Source organism: Chelonoidis abingdonii, chromosome 3 (assembly GCF_003597395.2).
Source record: "Chelonoidis abingdonii isolate Lonesome George chromosome 3, CheloAbing_2.0, whole genome shotgun sequence".
Taxonomy (NCBI): Eukaryota; Metazoa; Chordata; order Testudines; family Testudinidae; genus Chelonoidis; species Chelonoidis abingdonii.
In genome coordinates, this window is record NC_133771.1 from 207,578,088 (window position 1) to 207,598,711 (window position 20,624).

General features: G+C 40.5%; 1 protein-coding gene across 2 annotated transcripts in view; it reads right to left on the reverse strand.

The window, feature by feature from the left end:
* SLX4IP (SLX4 interacting protein) overlaps nt 1–20,624 on the reverse strand; it is a 128,529-nt gene that overhangs the window by 63,558 nt on the left and 44,347 nt on the right. For both annotated transcript variants that reach the window (XM_032800148.2, XM_075064484.1), the window contains exon 3: nt 1,957–2,046. In XM_032800148.2, coding sequence (XP_032656039.1) covers nt 1,957–2,046 — 90 coding nt within the window. The remainder of the gene's footprint in view (nt 1–1,956; nt 2,047–20,624) is intronic.

Consider the following 20,624-nt stretch of genomic DNA (forward strand, 5'->3'; position numbering starts at 1 on the left):
ATGGGGCCGGGGTAGGCAGGGAGCCTGCCTTAGACCCGCTGAACTGCTGCCCAGGAGCCGCCCAAGGTAAGTGCCCCTGGGCAGAAGCCCGCACCCCAATCCCTAGCCCTGAGCCCCTTCCCAGAGCCAGCACTTCATATCCCCTCCTGCATCCCAAACCACCTCCTGCACTCCAAGCCCCTGCTGCAGCCCTGAGTCCCCTCCTAGAGCCAGCATCCCTCACCCCCTCCCGAACCCCAACCCTCTGCCCCAGACCAGTGAAAGTGAGTGAGGGTGGGGGAGAGCCAGCGACAGAGAGAGGGGGGCTGGAGTGAGTGGGTGGGGCCTCAGGAATAAGGTGGGGCAGATCCTGGGTTGCACTGAAATTCAAAAAGTGATCTTGTGCATAAAAAGGTTGGAGACCACTGATCTAAATTAATACAACGGGGTCTTCCCCCTTCGTGGTTATGCAGAGTCTGGAAAAGGCCAGGAGGCAAGCCATACCCTTCCTTTAAATGAAGTGATTAGTAGAAAACTGTCGTTGAAAACTGAAAAGCTCCCAGGCCCTGCACCAAGTTTTTCCACATGGGGTATGATTTTGACTATGATTTCTTATTAATCATTTCCCTTCCCACCTTATTATATCAACACAAAATCTCAATAAGGCTTTTAAGGTATATGTTGTTGAGCTATTATAATCACATTTCTCAGCTGGTGAAGACACTCAACCCTTGTGCTTTACTCAAAGTGTGAGGTCACAGACAAGTATCCAACACCCTGTTGTGCCTCATTATTAAATCCAATTTCCTGAAATTCATATCTTATATTTTGGCAGTCACGCAAAATACTTTTTTAAAACACTGGGAAGTCAGATAAACTGGGACAGTAAAATCAGTTAGAAACAGAACATTTAATGATGATTCATTTACTCAGAAGCAAATTTTAAAAGAATTTTCCTATAAACTTCTCTCTGATTTATAAGGCACAGATCAGTTGAATCATACTGCTAAATACTCTGCTCTCCACAACTCCAGAATAACAAATTATTACACCTTTCGATTTTACACTACTGAAGCAAACTTTTTTGTGAGAAGTATTGGGATGTTCTGTGATGACAAGTCAATTATGCCATTATTAGGAAAGCAGTCTGCCGAAAAGTACCGTAACAGAGACTTGCAGGAAAGGACAGGCACTTGAGGGAACTTACATGTCTCACATTCATTTTAATAGGAGACTCAAGTTCCCACAATAGGCTGTAATGGAGAAAAAATTAATCCAGTAAATTGTTACTAGATCCCAACAGAAATCACAGAAAAAAATCTCATGAAAGGTACAAACTTCATGTCCTTGGTCACTGATGCATATTACAGTAATTTTGCATCATTTCATCTATGGTCCTAAACCTAGTTCCTATTCGGAATTCTAATGGATCTTTGAAGAATAAGGTTGGATTTTCCTTTTATAAGAGCTAAAAGATCTGTTGATACTACAGCCTGCATACCAAGACAACATTTTCTTGCACTTGTTATACTCTTGGTGCAACACTCATATTTCTGAAAGCAAGAAATAATAAACAATTAATAAAAAGACATTTGATAGGAACTGCAGAAAAGGACAATATCCATCTTACATAATCTTTGTTTTATTAATCATTTTCTTAGCTTAAGACAATCACACATACTCACTACAAGTATGTGTTTACATTATGTTTATAAATCTAAAAATTATCAAAGAGAGAAATATCAGAATAGCACACACACACACACACACACAAATATTTAAAGCAGTCACTTAGTGACTTGAGGGGAGATAACACACATCACAGGCCTCGTAGTCCCAAAGGAGTTGTTCAGGGTTAGGTATAACTCACAATACTGAATACATCACAGTACTGAGAAGAAAATCTGAACAGTTCAATGCAATCCAACTTTTTCCCTGCAGCTACATGCTTTTGAAGTAGAAGTGATTTTGTTGTACCTCCTTCTCATGATCTGAAAACCAGCTGGAGTCTCTACTGGAGCCTTGAGGCAAAATATGAAAATCCACTAGGACTGCAAAGTTCCCACACTGGAAAAAAAAATAAAAAGGAAAGAAAGAAAAGTTAAGTAGTAGTAGTTGTGAGGCACACAAGCAGACAAGGAAATGAACAGTCAAGCGATCATAGTTAGAGGTGCAGTAGCCACAATTAAAGTCTGAGGGTTTTTTTTTACCTTTTTAAAGAAACATTTCATTTTTAGGTATGGAATTTCCAGTTTTAACAGGCATTCCACATATTTATAATGGGAAACAGTGCTAGAAACAATAATATTTTGCTAATTATAACATATCAAATAACAGATATTGCTACTTGTTAGATGTACCAAGCATACACACTCAGATTCTTGAGGATGTGCTAGTCACAGATTCACATTTAAGGCTGAGTTCCGTTTTGCACATAACTAAGGTGTTGAATCCTCACTTTATCTATGAAAAAGACAGCATATCCTCCCCAAATTTGCAGCACTTACTCTATTGAATTAATTTTCTGAGATATTACAATTATTTTAGAGGTTAAAATAAATTTTAAAATGAGTCCCCTAAAAAAAATTAGCAGCTGTATCAGTCTTCTGTTTGTCCTACATTATCTTAATAACAAAATAATACACTCTTCAAACTTTCCATATATTTAATATTAATTGGAATCTTTTGTCTAGCCTATATTTGAAGAAATTATGTTATATTATTAATGACTGTATCTAATTGTTAGGATTATAAAGGCTACAGCCAGGGTCATCTCAACAACTCAGATAACTCTTAAGTGGGGCCACTGTGACATCAGAGGTTCAATCAGTCACCATCATTTCTTTATAATTAACTTATATGCAAGAATTCTAGTGGTTGGAATGAGATGGGATGTGATGGAGCCTAGACATATGAACCAAGAATCTTCACTGGTAGATAACTTGACCCAGCTGGCACTGCTGGGCTCCACTGTGTCTCGAATCAGCACTGGCCAGGCAAATAAGGCAGGGGTATAGTGGAGCCTTTCAAGTGCAAAAACATTAGGACTTAAAAGACTTTCATATAGCATCAGTCTCACTAAAACAGCTCTCTAACCCAATACGTCAACAGCAAGTTAAAGGCCAAATTCAGAACTACAGTTTGGCTGCTTTATGCTGTCCTTATGGTGCAAATCAGATATAAACACAACTGGTAAAGTGTGCTCTTTCTGTTTTGGCACTCTTTACCAAGTGGGATGGGAATGGCTGCAGCATCTCTTCCTAACACATTTGAACTTGACTTCATTCTTGAGAGGAATAATCTGGAAAGTTTATTAAAAAGCAAATTCAGTAGCAGCATTTATAATGTTCATTGCTCAGGTGTGAGAGGTATCCACGGGCTACTGGGGTAGAAAGCCCTTATTTCCCCTCCAACAGAAATATCTATCAAGACTGGCTTCTTCACAGCTCTTTTTCCCTTGTCCTTTATTGGAGCAAGAGAACTGAACCACAGATCAAAGGGGATACCTTCTCTCTTCTTAGCTTTTGTAAGACTAGCCTCTACTTTCTTTCCAAAGTCATTCACTGCATCTTATGGCAAGTTCAGAAGTCTCTCCTGTTACTCATTATGAAAGCCAGGTGAAAGCAGCCATGTTTACGTGCAGTTTTGATCCTACTATCAACACCTTAGAACACCCATACCCAGTGTCTGGCTGCATCCAGGCCATCAGGACACATTTATATTCTTTGCATTTTTCGTGGGAGAATCTGTGAAGAAGTACAAGCCCCTTTTGACAATTTAAACTGTGCCTTGCAGTTTCCACTGCTAGCTGTTGCCATGGAAGAATGGCAAATCCTTTTTCCTGTAAAGTGCCTCCGTTCACGGAGTAGGGATTGCAGACCCTTATTCTAGACAGTCACAGTCCTGGCCACAGATGACTGTATCATCAGACTCTTGTAGGAAGAGTTGGAAAACGGACTCCCAAAGTTTCTGTGCTTTATATATATATATACACACACACTGCCTTATCAACAGCAGAGAGAAAATGAGGAGACTGCCACCCCTCCTACATCAACTGGCACAGAACAGGGTGCATGGGCAAAGCAATCCTTGAGTGGTTATCTTGTCAGATCATGAAAGCTGTGCAAGGTGACATCAAAGCGATATTTGGCTAGGAGACTATAAGAAACAAAACTTGTTGCAAAATGCAAAGATGCCAATTCAGTATGTAATAGTCTGCCATATGAGACAGTAATGACCCATGGTGTTAGGAGGTACTGTGGTACTGTCTCAAGCATTTCTAAGGTGTCTCCCACGATGATATCCAAGCAACGTTGTCTATAAAAGACCTACTGCCCATGGTCATTACAATACTCAGGAATTTTTCACAAAAGTAGGAAACATTATTCCTGGAGTCCTAGCCAAATCCCTGCTTGGATATTTACATTCTGCCACTTAAATTTCCCCTGTAGTTTCAAATGGATATTTTATGCTTCACTTCCTGTCCCTAACTATTACAGGGTGTTGATTTTCACTGCTAAACATCTGCATATTCAACCCCAGCATTTCAGTTGTGGGAACAATTATTCCTAGTAATAGCAAAATAGATAAATTATAAAATAAAGTACTTTTTGGATCTCTGAGATTGAAAGGCACATCTAGAACTAATGTTCAAGGTATTACAGAAAGTACACTACTTGAGTGTCTCTTACTCTGAAAGAGTGCTAAATATGTTGAGCAGAAATCTAAAAAAAATGTACCATGATTTCATTATAGTGATTTTTACTAATTGCAATGGTATATTAACTAAATCAGACATTTCTCCCGTTACTTCACATTTCAGATTAATACTTTTGCAGAGGTAATTACTGACCAGAAGCAGTCAACAATGGCTTACCTGAAATTACAAAATAATGTATGATCAACATAGTAGCAGTAAGTAGAATGCAAAACTCTGCTAGATGAGACAGGCATTGTGTAATCAGTTCGCAAAGCTTCTAAGTTACGTATAGGTATCACTCACTGAAAGAACAGAATGCTTTGATCAATTTTTCAAAAGGCGGCCTTCTCTTTCCTCCGGAGATCCAAGAATTAACAGATGGCTGCAATACCAAACCTCTCCAAGTTTTTAAACCGATGACAAAGTACCTCTAAAAACCTCTAGTGAATCATTAGTTAGTCCCAGCAAACTTTTGATTTGACTGGCAAACTTCAAAGTTACAGACAGTACATAACACTATAGGTAATATAAAGCCATTACACTGCACACAATCAAACACCTGGCATACTGAAGGTATTAGTTATAATGAATTTTAGAATGATTAGTACATGCTAAATGTTACCTTAAGCCATTTTGTACTGAATACAGAAAATATCAATATTTAGGCCTGAAAGACATAAGCCTGAGGTTAGATTTTATTTTTTAAATGTTTTTTGTTTGTTTCTGGGAAGGAAAGTGGTTGTCCAATTTGCCAGTCGCAGAGAAGCAATCTGATAACTTAATTAAAGATATGTTGACCCATATTGCCATCTCAGTGCCTTATTGCTATACATGTGAAGTCTATGTACAAACTTTAATATTTGTTTCAATCAAGCATGATGAACTATATTCTAAAGTATGTATCAAGTCAGTGCCAAATACCTCAAAATACACAAAACAGACCAGAAGTTTATAATGTATTTCATACATATACTAAAAAAAAAGTAGTCAAACACCTAAGATATATGGTCGAAACAGACATGGCTTCCTCAAAAAAGCACAGAATTCCAACCTCCAACCAAAAAGTAGCTTTGGGGAATCCTCCCCATAAGCGCCACATCTGGAACCATTTGAATATATCACACTACAGAGGCAAATGATGCAGCACACATTTAGAATGAATTCATAAAAGGACACAAGGCAGAAAGCAATCACCAAGATAAAAGATGCTATTTGAGCAGTGGGCCTGCTGGGTCTCACTAATGCTAAATCTTCAAACACTTAGACTCTGCCCTGTGATGGAAGGAATGGCCCTTGTGCAGGCTTCTTTATACCCTGCATCTACACTAGGCATCTGTTAGAAAGGCATCTCAACATAGCTGCTGCCACTGCAGCAGTAGAGAAAACAGCTCTCTGTACAAACTAAACTCCAATCCAAAGACATTAAGAAAAAACCCTGGGACATACATTGCTCAGCACAACATCAGTGTTGCTAACTCTAAAGTTTTCTTTACACGTCTCACAATATTTGGTCTTTAAAGCTCAACCTCCTGGAGTCATGTGATTTCACGATGACAGGTTTCAGTGGTAGCCATGTTAGTCTGTATCAGCAAAAACAATGAGGAGTCCTTGTGGCACCTTAGAGACTAACAAATTTATTTGGGCATAAACTTTTGTGGACTAAAACCCACTTCATCAGATGCATGGAGTCAAAAATACAGTAAGCAATACATACATCACAAAATGGGTGACGTCTACCTTGATTGCACTGGCCTCATTAGCACTACAAAAGTAATTTCCCTCTCTTGATATCCACCCCTTGTCAACTGCTGAGAATAGGTCACTTCCAACTTAATTGAATTGGTCTCGTTAGCAGTGACCCCCCCCCCCCACTTGGAAAGGCAACTCCCATCTTTTCATGTGCTGTGATATATATACTGCTTACTGTATTTTTCACTCCAGGCATCAGATGAAGTGGGTTTTAGCCCAAGAAAGCTTATGCCCAAGTCAATATGTGATTTCATGAGAATCTCAACTTTTTTACAGGAAAAAATTAGTTTATAGCCCTCATGGTTGCAGAGGAAATCTTTAAAATGTGAATCCTAAATGCTGAAAAATCAAAGATAAATAAAAAGAACACATTATTTTTTTAAAAAATGATTTTTAAGCCAGTCTCATAACTCTGGGGAGCCTGACCCCTGATTTTTCAAGGGTTAGGATTGGCAATACTGTAATCTAAAAATCTGATAACACTTAAAACTGTACACCATATTGAAAAATACAGTTAAAATTGTCATTTCAAAACTACTAGTAAAGACATTTCACTGCAAAGTGATTATTTGTTATATCTAAATAACTACCAATCAAATTTTTATCCTGCCTTAATTTTAGGAACTTCAATATAATCTTACTTTCCCTAGCCTGAAACATTTTGTTTATATATTAACATTCATCACTTAATTATTAAACAAAAGGCTTAAAGTTTTCTCAGATTATTGCCATGTGTCATGGTCCAGCAACAGAATTTAATTAATTTATAACAAAATTTCTGGGCTCAGGCAGCTTGCAAAAATACATTGATCATATTATGGATTCCTTTGAGGGGGCATAAAAATGTTTTTTTAACAGAATCGGAATAGAAACAACCAGGATATGGTCTGAATTTGTCAGTCAAGCAATGTCACTTGCCTACAGCCTGCTAAAATGTTGACCAGGGATACGCTCAGATGAGTGACTCCGCACAGCCTGGCACAAAGCAAGACTATTAAATCCAACATTCCAAAAATCAGAAGACGAATTAAAATAGACCGGTAAGGTTTATTTCTAAATTCAAATGTGCACATAACCTGTTTTTTGTGCGCACACTCTAGTTCCTGTCCTTGCACACTCATCATTATGAATAGCCTGAAAAGACAGGCAAGATCAAGGAAAATAATCTTGAGAATGGAGGAGAGGAATGGTGATTTTACACTCAGTTTTGCCAGTCCAAAAGTGTTTTATCATCATCAAAGTGCTTTATTCACTGGCAGCCAATTCCTTAGAGTGCTAATTTTTTGTGGGGTAAGATCAGCAAAACAATTCACTGAAATCTTTGATTAAAACAAAATCAGAGAAGAATGGAAATAGATTAGCTTTTTTGTACTGCTGTCGTCACAAATGATTTCATTTCTCAAGAAGATGCCTGCTGACTTCAACAACATGATCAACTTACAAATTTTAATTAAAACCATTTTGAAATACATTTCACAGTTCAGATGTGGTGAGCAGTGCTTCTCAATATGTGAGCTTTCAGACTGCTGTGCTCAGCAAGTGGGTGCAGCTTCCTTTTAACTTACGATTTCCCAGGAATAGACAATGCTAGCTACAGTTTTATTCCACTCTCTGATGTCAGAAGTATGGAGCAAAGAACTAGATCCTGATGATCACCTCTTGATGATATCACAGGTGGTCAAAAAGCTGGTAGTGGTTAGGTATGTCACAATGTACAATCAGCAGTAGGACAACAAAGGTATACGCTCAGTTTGCATTAAAAGCATTATAAAGCCAAAAAGACATTCTTCAGTTTTCCTCCAGTGGAAAGAGGATTTGGGCCTGCAGAGCTTCACTGTCTTTAACCTACATTTGGGGAAGCTTTCTGGCTACTGCTAGAATTTCCTGGCCCTGGTAGATCAAATGAGACTTTTCATAGGGCTGGAAGTCACAGTAAAGTTCCCTGAAGCTTCCTGGAACATCTCAGTGATGGATGGATGATCATCATTGTATTCAAGTCCAAAGATGTTAAGAGATTTTGTTTGTTTAGTTTTGTTGGCTTTTTGTAAAGGGACTAGGGTGACCAGGTGTCTGGTTTTTGAACACCCAGTCAAAAAGGGATCCAGCTCATTGCTGACTGGGCTGTTGACTGTCGGTTGGTGGCACTGCACCACACAGTGGGGCTGGCAGGATCCCTGCTAACCTCTGCACCTCCCGGGAAGCAGCCAACATGTCCCCACTCAGGCTCGTACGCATAGGGGCAACCAGGGAGCTCTGCATGCTGCCCCTGCCCCAAGCATTGCCCCAAGAGCTCCCATTGGCTGGGAACCGTGGCCAATGGGAGGTGCAGGGGTGGCGCCTGCAGACAGGGCAGCACGCAGAGCCACCTGCCCTGCCTCCACATAGGAGCCGGAGGGGGGGCATGGTGCAGCTTCTGGGAGCTGCTTGAGGTAAGTGCCCCTCTCCAAGACCCCAACCCCGTGGCCCACCCAGCCCTGATCCTCCTTCTGCCCTCCAAATCCACCAATCTCAGCCCAGAGAACCCTCCTACACTCCAAACCCCTCATCCCTAGTCCCACCCCAGAGCATGCACCCCTAGACAGAGCCCTCACCCCCTTGCACCCCAATATCCTGCCTCAGCCTGGAGTCCCCTCCCATACTCTGAACCCCTCATTTCTGGCCCTATCCCAGAACCCGCACCTCCAGTCCAGAGCCTAAACTTCTTCCCACACCCAAACCCCCTGCTTCAGCCCGGAGCCCCCTCTCAACCCCTCGGCTCCACCCCCCCAGCCTAGAGCCCCCTCCTGAACCCCAAATTCCTCATCCCTGTCCCCACCCCAGAGCCCGCACTCCTAGCCTGACCCTCGCCCCCTCTTGCATCCCAACCCACTGCTTCAGCCTGGAGCCCCCTCCCGCACTCTGAACTCATTTCTGGCCCCACTCTGAAGCCCGCATCCCCAGCCGGAGCCTACACCACCTCCCACACCCCAGCCCCTTGAGCCAGCCTGGTGAAAATGAGCAAGTGAGTGAGGGTGGGGAAAGCTAGTGACAGAGGAAGGAGTGGATGGAATGAGTGGGGGGGACCGGGCCTCTGAGAAGAGGCAGGACATGGACGGGGCCTCAGAGGAAGGGCGGGGCAAGGGTGTTCGGTTTTATGCAAGTAGAAAGTTGGCAACCCTCAAAGAGACTCACGAAGGAACTTTATCCTTTCAAAAGGTGCTTGAATGCCTGAACAAGCTGAACCAGGTTGCCTCTGGATCTAGAGACTAGAGCCAAATTATTCCTTTGAGCCAAAAATGTGGCCTGGTCCACACTACGCCGTTAAATCGATTTTAACAGCGTTAAATCGATTTAACGCTGTACCCGTCCACACTACAGTGCTCTTAAAATCGATTTAAAGGGCTCTTTAAATCGATTTCTGTACTCCTACAAAACGAGAGGAGTAACACTAAAATCGATAGTATTACTTCGGAATACTGTTAGTGTGGACGGAAATCGACATTATTGGCCTCCGGGAGGTATCCCACAGTGCACCACTGACCGCTCTGGACAGCAATCTGAACTCGACGCAGTGGGCAGGTAAACAGGAAAAGCCCCGCGAACTTTTGAATTATATTTCCTGTTTGCCCAGCATGGAGCTCTGATCAGCACGGGTGGCGATGCAGTCCCAAATCCAAAAAGAGCTCCAGCATGGACCGTACGGGAGATACTGGATCTGATCGCTGTATGGGGAGAAAATCTGTTCTATCAGAGCTCCGTTACGGAGAGACGAAATGCAAAGCGTTTGAAAAAAAATCTCCAGGCTACACAGTGCTGCGTGACAAGCGTAACGGCAAGCCAGAGACTCAAATGGACGCTAATGGATAATAGGAGGGGGTACTGAGGACTCCAGCTATCCCACAGTCCACAGCATTCTCCGAAAACTATTTGCATTCTTGGCTGAGCTCCCAGTGCCTGTAGGTTCAAACACATTGTCCGGCGTGGTTCAGGGAATAGCTCCTCAGTTTACCCCCCCCACCACCACGTGAAAGAAAAGGGAAAGAAATCATTTCTTGACTTCTTTCAATGTCACCCTATGTCTACTGAATGCTGCTGGTAGACGCTATGCTGCAGCAGTGAAGCGCAGTATTCGCTCCTCTCCCCTCTCCGGTGGCAGACGGTGCAGTAGGACTGGTAACGGTCCTTATGACCCGAGCGCCAATGCTCATTGGATAATTGGTTCAATATCTAACATGTTGGCTGAGATGAGGCCAGCCCGGGGGCGCCTGGCTAAAAACAGAACAGAATGACTCCTGGTCACCCCAGTAGATGTTACAGAACGGCTGGTAACCGTCTTCATCATAACAACTGGGGCTGAGCTTCAATCAGCCCCCTCCCTTTCATGTGTAAAGAAAAGATTCTGTTACTGCCTGGACTATCATAGCAGTGGGATGCTGGGCTCCTCTCCCCCACACCGCTTAATGTCCTGCCTGGACTATCATAGCACCGGAGGCTGCCTCCCCCTCATTTTTATGTCACTAAAACTCCTGCATTCTTTATATACTTCATGACACAAATGGGCGGGACACTGCCACGGTAGCCCAGGAAGGTTGGGGGAGGAGGGAAGCAACGGGTGGGGTTGTTGCAGGGGCACCCCCTGTGAATACTGACACGGAGCAGCTGTGCTCTCATGATACACTGGTCCTCTAGTACACTTGCCCCATATTCTAGGCAGGACTGACTCTATTTTTAGAAACCATAAAGGAGGGATTGACTCGGGGGAGTCATTCCCAGTTTTGCTTTTGCGCCCCCGGCCGATTCTCAGCCAGGGGCACTCATGATAGCAGTAGACAGTACAAAGGGGAGAGATAACCGTCATCTCATTGCCAGTTTACTCCAGCAGTAGACGGTACAGAACGACTGGTAACCATCTCTGCTATCATGCAAAAGCAAATTGAATGCTGCTGTGTAGCGCTGGAGTATCGCCTCTGTCCGCGGCATCCAGTACATATGGTGACTGTAAAATAAAAAGCTGAACGGGCTCCATGGTTGCCGTGCTATGGCGTCTGCCAGGGCAATCAGGGAAAAAGGGCGCGAAAGGATTGTCTGCTGTTCTGTTTTCCGGAGGAAGGAATGACTGACGACATTTACCAGAACCACCCGCGACAATGATTCAACCCAGAATTCCAAGGGGCAGGGGCGAGACTGCAGGAACTATGGGATAGCTACGGAATAGCTACCCACAATGCAACGCTTCCAGAAATTCGAGCTAGCCTCGGACCATGGACGCACACCACCGAATTACTGTGCCTAGTGTGGCCGCGTGAAATCGAATTTATAATATCTGTTTTATAAAACCGGTTTAATGTAATTCGGAATTATCCTGTAGTGTAGACGTAGCCTGAGCTGCAGAGAAGAGTCTTGCAGAGAATCTGGTGATGTCACAGGAGGTTCAAAAGGGAAGAGATATATATAGTCATGTGAGTCACTATCACCACCTCTTGGGTAGGGGGAGACTGAATTGCTGATTTGGCTATCTTGAAAGGGAGTTGATCTATTCAACCATAACTTCCAAAATTTCAGTAGGATACAGGCAATCTGAATCATCTGATTCAAAGTGCTCAGGGCAGGAGAATAATTCCACTTCATAAGCACAGGATTGAGGTGAATACAAGTCATGTCTAAGGGAATCCTCAGAAGAGAATTATTTGCTTTTTTTGGCAGTGGTGTATATAGCTTTTGCACCAAAGATCCAAAAGGGATGAGAGTCCCATACTTAGTGCTTTGAATGGGATGACCGGGGGAAGGGACAAGTATCTGGGGATTTACCAGTAAATTACAGGAGTATGAAGCCTTCCTCCAAGTGATCTCTCTAAGACTTTCTCCTTGCTAGACAGAAATTAGGGTGGAGGGAGAGGGAGAACAGGGCCACACACATTTTCAGAACAGACTGCAGAGAAAATCTCTGTCTGTGAGCAGAGAAGCAAAAAACTGGGGAGTAACATCAGAGCAGATCATCAGGCATACCTGTAGAGGGTACTGAGAGGCAAAGAGCACTAGTGATTGGGGGAGAGCAGGAAAGAGAAAATTAAGAACTTCTTACATACTTCTGATACAAACCTAGAAGTTCCAAGTCTGATGGAGCAGCAGAATCTCATGACTGAGAAATTCAAACTTAGTGTTGACACACACAGCTGTTAATGCACGCAATTATTAAAATGCTCCACGCAACTTGACAGGTTCAAAAATCAACTATTTTCATACGACACAATACAATGAAAGAATGTTTCTATATAAAGCTCCTCCCCCCCCCTTTTTTTTTTTTAAATTTGCTGCCTACAATCCCTACTATATGTAAAGTTTAGAACTGGTCTCCCAAGAACCGCCCTGTGAGGTATACTCTTGAAAAAGTGGCATAAAATGCAGTAGAGGGAACAAGTTTATTTCAGTTGCCAACCAATACAATTCTGTAGGAGACAGTTTTGTAGCCTACAAACGGAAAGAAGCCATCAGGGCAGGAGCGCAAGCAATTGCAAAACACAAGTTCTTTCTCAGGGCAAGGCCTCCAAATATCAGCTCAATTTCAACATTGTAAAGGGATGCACCATGTCTCTGCCTGTGTCAAAATGGATCCACATAAACGAAAACTGCAAGATCACATTTGTGCCAGATCGGGGACAGAACTCCTGAACTCACAAAAAGCTGCATGCACCCTTTCCTTCTCAAGTGCTCCAGTTAACGTTCTGACAATCTGTGAAACCACTGATGACAGGCCACAGATGAGGGAATGAGCAACTCATATTCACTGTGGTTTGTTTTTATTCTCATGAATGGGCTTAATAACAAAAAGAATGGACAGACAGTAAAGGGCGAGTACAGGCATGAGTAAAATGCTCTAAAACTATTCCCTGATGTATTTTATTTTACTTTTACTGGAAACAAGAAAAAGGTATTTCTTATATGACTCTGTTAGAAAAAAATGGAAGGATTTTTCTTGGAAATATGTTTAATCACAACTTCTCGACCCTGGGTGATTAATACATTTGCCACAAAGACTAAATCAATGTTTTGGGGTTTTTTATTTACTAGTAGTTGAAATATGGTCATTTACCATGTTCTCAAGCTCAATGCTTAACATAATGGGCATAAGCACTTTTCTTAATGAAAAAGGCATCCGAAGGCTGTAAGTGACCCTTCTCCTGCATCCACTCCAGACCATCTGCAGTAAACTTTTCATCTTAAGAAACTGAACTGATGAGGGATGGATGGAGGGGACTCAGGAGAGCTGAGTCCAATTCCCTGTTCTGCCACAGACTTCCTGTGTGAATCTGTTACTTAATCTCTGTGCTTCAGTCCCCATCTGTAAAACAAAGGTAACAGTAATGCCTACTGAAAAAGGGCGGTGCAAGGATAAATTAATTAGTGTTTGAGAGGGTCTCAGATAGTATGGAAATAGATGTCATTATACACAGATATGTAGAACTGAGAGCCTTAACAATTTTCACTTCTTCCATCAACCCAGAGGACATTTCAAAAGATGTGTGTGAAGCCCACTAGCTTTCTATTATTAAAACTAAATTGACCTCCTAATTTATTTATTTTTTAAACATGAACAACTGTACATTTCTCTCTCTACCCAGACACAGGAGTCAGAATCAGGGCTTCACATCCAAGAATAAAACTGTTAATTGAAGTCCCTAGCAATTTTTAAATGACAAAATTAGCATTAAAAGTGGTTTCTGGGCCAGAGAATGATGTTGAAAAGGTAGCTGAGAGGAAAAAAACAGGCCAAGAAACAAAAACAAAGGAACAAAAAAGTAAAATAATTTTATGAAGACATAAATAGTAGTTAAAGATACTTTTAAGCCTTTAATACCATACTCTTATATCTGTAGTCATGAAATAATATTTATAGATTTGCATAAAATACTTTCCAAATTGTATTTTAATATTAATTAGTCAAAGTTTAAAAATAAAAAGGAAAGATTTCCAGGGTATGCATTAATATGTTACTAGTACATTTCCTAGGTAACTAAAGGTAAAAGGCAAAGCACACCCAAGGTGTTTTACTAACTGCCTCCTAATAATACACAACCTTTTTTATTTTATGCGGACACACACACACACACACACACACACACACACACACCCCATGTGGATATACGAGGTATATTCTATAATACATCAGATTAATAAGAGTCACTACAAAATTGCTTAACTGCAATAAAAATGACATTTAAAAATTAGGTAGAAAGCTACCATCTCTTTTGATGTATGTTATGACAAAGGAAATAGATCTTACATTGTCTATCATGGGAAAGTTACTTTCAAAGTTCTTTTAAGGTGAAGATGAGATAAAGCAAAAAGTAAGGTAAAGTATGAGCCAGTCCCTCAAATGAGGAGGAAAAGGAGTTCTGAAACAAGTAATGCACACAGGCTCGTATGTCCTTGACACATTTTACAGCAGCTGCAGGGAACTGGGATAGAGATTATTCTTCTGTCCCATCAGTATAATGGGAGGGAGAGAATCACAGGCAACAAACTGCTCCATGTCCCCAGACATGCAGCTAGTTCAGGAAGACTTTGACTCCTCAACTAGACCGTGAGAAATGCCCCACCTGCCCCAGAACACACTTCCTTCCCCTTGTCTTATGAAGTTACCTACCGCAGAAGGCAATTCTTTATGAAAAAAGAAAAACCACATGCAGTCCATGTTCCAGTATAAAGTATCTGCAGATGTGAAATCCTTATGCCAAAATAATTTAGCAGATTAAAGATACATTGATTACACATGCACAGACTTGTAACTTTAAACCCTTATAACTTTAAAAATACTAGTTTTGTTTTATATACTTGTCTCAGTTAACTCTCCTCCTCAAACACGATGATCATGCCAAGTTTACAGTTTTTTGGTTCTACTGGGGTTTTTTGTTTGCTTTTGTTTTGGTGGGGTTGGGCTGTTATGTTTTCTAAGCATCAAAAAGGTTGGTTTTTTTTACTTTTCATTTTAATAATGGAAGAACTGTTTTAATTTTTTTAAATTTCTCTTTCAGCCCAGAAAGTTTTCAGAAAATTATGAGAACAAAATATGTGGTTTTCTTTCAAAAATTGCATAGTATAGAAACGATACACCTAGGGATTGATTTTCAACAATGTTCAACATTCAGAGGGGCCACTGACTTTGAGTGGAGTTGCAACATGCTGATCACGCAGAAATCAGACCCTGTGTTTCTCAAGCTGGGCACTCAAAAATTGGGTCACCTCAAAATCTAGTGAACTTTTTTGCAAAACCTGGCCTGAATTTTTCCAGGTTTCAGTTTCTAAAATAGAGCTAATATTTACCCAGCAGTCTCCCTCACAGAGGTATTATGTGGATTACTTAGTTAACAAAGCCTGTAAAGCCTTTTGAAAGATGAAAAACCACATATATACTAAGTATTGTTACTAATTTTGTATAGGAAAATAGATATTAAGGTAATAGAAAAGGAAAAATCCCACAGTATTTTACACTGGCAATGGCTAATCTATAGTTGCATCTGTCAACGTCTTTCATTGTTTGTTATACTACCAAGCACAACAGGCCTCTTATTCACATGTAAGCAGGTTAAGAAATGAAAAACCATGACTAAAAAGTAACCCTGCTTTTATATCAGTTTTTGGTTTTAGAATATAATATGTATAAAGTGTATATAGAAGAGTGATTCTCAAACTTTGTACTGGTGACACCCTTCACATAGTATGCCTCTGAATGCGACACCCTGCTTATATATTAAAAACACTTTTTACATATTTAACACCATTATAAATGCTGGAGGCAAAGCAGGGTTTGGGGTGGAGGCTGACAGCTCGCGACTCCCCACATAATAACCCGTAACCCCCTGACGGGTCCCGACCTCCAGTTTGAGAACGTCTGATATAGAACGTCTTTCATGTTGTTCATCTTCACCTTCAGTCAAGAACAATGGAGAAAACTCGTTCTCATGAATTCAGAGAAATCAAACGCAGGAATAGAAAGAAAACTGAGAGACTGATTTGTTAATGAACAAATTCCTCTATATTCTAGAGATTAAAAAAACAAGATTTTCTTTTAAGGAAATTGATTCTGGTAAATAAAAAGGGAGCCTAGAAGCACCTAAAATATCAGCTGATTATTTGAAAAAAAAATATATCACCAAACCTGTGTTGAAAGTTTAAATCTTTAAAGCCAACTCTTTAATTTTCCATGGTATTGAGTTACTAATTGAAAACCATTTCCCACAATTACGCTTGTAAAATCAAGTGGCTGGGGTAACGGGCAGTAATCAAGAAAACTATCATGAAATGCCTGAAAAACATTAAATTGATTTAAAATGATAAACAGCATCAATTTTAAAGTGGCCAGAACTGGATTCATATGAAAGTAATCGGCAGAGCTGTAAAATCTGTTTTATGATTATATTTTATATATTGAACACATACCCTAAAATTTGGCTGTTATTGCACTTATTTCAAAGACGCTAATGGATACTTTAAAAACATTTTTTTTAAAAAATCATTTGCTATTTTACTGGTGTAGCTAAGAACATCACAAAATCTGAAAGTTAATTTATTTTCAAAGTTAATTTGCATGTCCAGTTCTGCAGCTTTTCTATGCTAACTTTTGGAAAAATCGAGGCAGTTCGGGCACATATCCTAGTACTTGCTGTACACATGCCCCAACATGGCAAGATCATCATGCTCATATACCATCTTGGAAGCCTACATGAACTCTTTCATTCACCCAAGAGAAATAGTATTTGACAGATCTGACCAGCTGCTTTGAATCCAGAGGTGCAAATGAATATGTTATTTAATGCACTGTCATTTTTAATAAAGTAATAAAAGCAATGGGATGTGTGTTTCTAGTTTTATTCAGGCTTAGATTTTTATGCACCACTCACTGTACTTCTGCCTCCCACTCTTCAGCCTTTAATAGTTGTACATCTTCCTGTTCTCCTACAAAATCCCATCAATACAGGATTCCAGAATAGACCGCATGTCTCAGATACCTCGTTTCCCTCCAGTGCAATGACAAAGTCTTTTCTATCAGTACCACCAAAATCCACCTCATCACCCAAATCTGTATCCCAGGTGATGTCTTCTTTGGGTCCAAGACCATGGTATCAGGTTGTTTAGTCATTTCAATATTTCTTTAACCGAAGATTTTCCCAGAATACTTAGATTTTTACTCTTGATTCATGTGACTGAGCTGAGATTGGTGAACAAGATTTTTATTCCTCTGGCATTAAGCATCTGACTCTTGTTTATTGTTACTGCTGCTTTTAGAAACTTGTTCCACTCACCTGCAACAGGAAGACTGAGTGCCACTAGCTTTGTTCACATGGACTGCTATCCTGTAGCACTTTTTCACAAGCAAGATTTTTAAGAAATCAAAAGGCTTTGGTTATAAGTACGTGCTGTGCAGCAGAGCAAGTGAATGAGCCAGGTCTCTGAAATTCTGTTCTTGGTTCTGCTATTGATTTTCTGTGTGACCTTGGGAAAACCTTCTCATCACTGCAGTTAATGTATTTGTTCATTCCCTACCTGGGATGTTGTGGGGCTAAAATTGGTGTTTACTGACAGTTTTAAGAGACTCAGATGAAGGATGCTACAGAAGTGCAGTCTTATTAAATCAGTTAGATCCACCACGTATGATAAAAATAAATTACAGAATATGTAGATTTTTGTATCATATCCAATTTGTAATCATAAGAATATAAGAATGGCCATACTAGGTCAGACCAAAGGTCGATCTAGCCCAGTATCCTGTTTTCCGACAATGGCCAATGCCAGGTGCCCCAGAGGGAAGGAACAGAACCGGTAATCATCACGCGATCCATTCCATCTCATTCCCAGCTTCTGAAAAACAGAGGCTGGGGACACCATCCCTGCCCGTCATGGCTAATAGCCATTGATGGACCTATCCGCCAAGAAATTATTTAGTTCTTTTTTTAACCTTGTTATAGTCTTGGCCTTCACAACATCCTCTGGCAAGGAGTTCTCCAGGCTGAGTGTGTGTTGTATGAAAAAATACTTCCTTCTGTTCATTTTAAACCTGTTTACTATTAATTTCATTTGCTGACCCCTAGTTCTTGTGTTATGAGAAGAAGTAAATAACACTTCCTTATTTACTTTCTCCACACCAGTCATGATTTTATAGACCTCTATCATATCCCCCCTTAGTTGTCTCTTTTCCAAGCTGAAAAGTCCCGGTCTTATTAATCTCTCCTCATACGGAAACCATTCCATACCCATAATCATTTTTGTTGCCCTTTTCTGAACCTTTTCCAATTCCAATCTATCTTTTCTGAGATGAGATGACCACATCTGCACACAGTATCCAAGATGTGGGCGTACCACGGATTTATATAGCGGCAATATATTTTTTGTCTTATTTACTTTTCCTTTCCTAATGATTCCCAACATTCTGTTCACTTTTTTCGCTGCCCCTTCACACTGAGGGGATGATTTCAGAGAACTATCCACAATGACTCCAAGATCTCTTTCTTGAGTAGTAACAGCTATTTTAGACCTCATCATTTCACAGGACAATCCACCTAAAACTGGGTCTACAGCATGGATTAAATCCTGGCCCCATTGAAATCAATGCAAAAACTCCCAGTGACTTCACTGGGGGCAGGATTTCACTCTAAGCTACATCAATTTAAAGCTGCTTACAACCATAGCCTCCTGAAATATTTCTTCAGTGCAGACAGGCCCTTTATATGCAGAGAGTCTGTCAGTGCATGAAGCAAGTTTTCCTCCTTTGTATAAGCAGACAGCATAGATCAGAGAAAGAAAACAAAATGGGCACCTGAATTGTTTCATTCACCTCTGAATCCTATCCTACTCATTGCTGCTAATTTTCTGCAATTGATCCTCACCGCCTCAGATATGTAATGGGAAAGAAAGACATTTAAGTGTTTTGTATGCAACAAGTGTCACTCTCTACTCTGCCACAAAAAAAACCAAAAACCTTCAAAACAACAACAAATCCAGCAGTGTCAGAAAGGAGTCAGGGTATGTGTACATAGCATTGTAGGGGAGAAGTGTGGCTTCTGAGACCAAGCTGAGGCTTGCTCCTGCTCACTCCAAAATGCTGTGTAGACATACCTCAAAGGTGTGGACAATTTCCAACAGTTCAGACTCTATCCCCTCAGGAAATTGTTATTCATCCTTATAGTGCATCAGTTTAAAAACATTTATTCTGAGCAGAACACACAGTATTTGAAGACAGTCAATAAGAAATGAGATTGTTTTTTAAAAAACAGACCAAAAATGGGTTGTCAGGGAAATCGAACTGCAAAAACCAGATCCAGTTTGTGTCGAGTGCCAACAAAAGCAATGTTGTTTCTTAACTCACCAGTCCTTTTAATTTATTACCACAACAAGATTATATAAACTAGAATTTCTATTTTTATTTCTAATCAGTGAACAAATAGTTATTGGTACATTAATTTAAGAGAAGGCTTTTTCTTCCTGCTTGATGAAATACAGCTCTGGTCTACATCAGTCTCAGTTCCCAAGCATCTTTCCACCTCTCCTTATCACTTTCTAAGTTTTCCCACTGTCACAGCCTGTTTTTCCAGGAAGGAAAGCTATGGTGAAGATGAGGATTATTGCTCAGCACCTCTTTGCCCTTTGGCATTGCTATCAAACATTGGGATTTTATCTGCCACATTAGCAGAGATCTTACAAAAAACACGTTCCTTTTTGTATAATGTACATGGTGGTCACTCAAACAATAACCAGTAACAGATGTTTAAAGTGAGGAGAATGGACTGCTTAAATAGAACTTTATAAATTCTGATGATGCTTTCCCAGATTTGAGACCTTGACACTTAATTTATAACTATCAGCATGGCCATATACATTTCTTTATGTGTTTATTTCCAATTCCAACTACACTAAATGCACTTTTTCCCTCATGTTTTAAATTTCATTGTGACCTAAAGATAATCTTGCCTTTAAATTGCATTCATTTAATGGTGCAAAGATAGGAATGGAAGAGGGGAAAACCTCTGTGAAGAATCCTACAGCCAAATAAGGAATTCCAACTGGGGCTGTGAACTTAAATGCTTATACAAAATTACTGGCCACTTTCAGTGAAGTGCAATGACTATCTGGAGAAGTTATATTTTAAAGACGAAGTGAAAGCATAAAAGAAACAGAAACCAGACTGTCTATTGTGAGGTTAACATGCCAGACTCTTCCTCCTGTT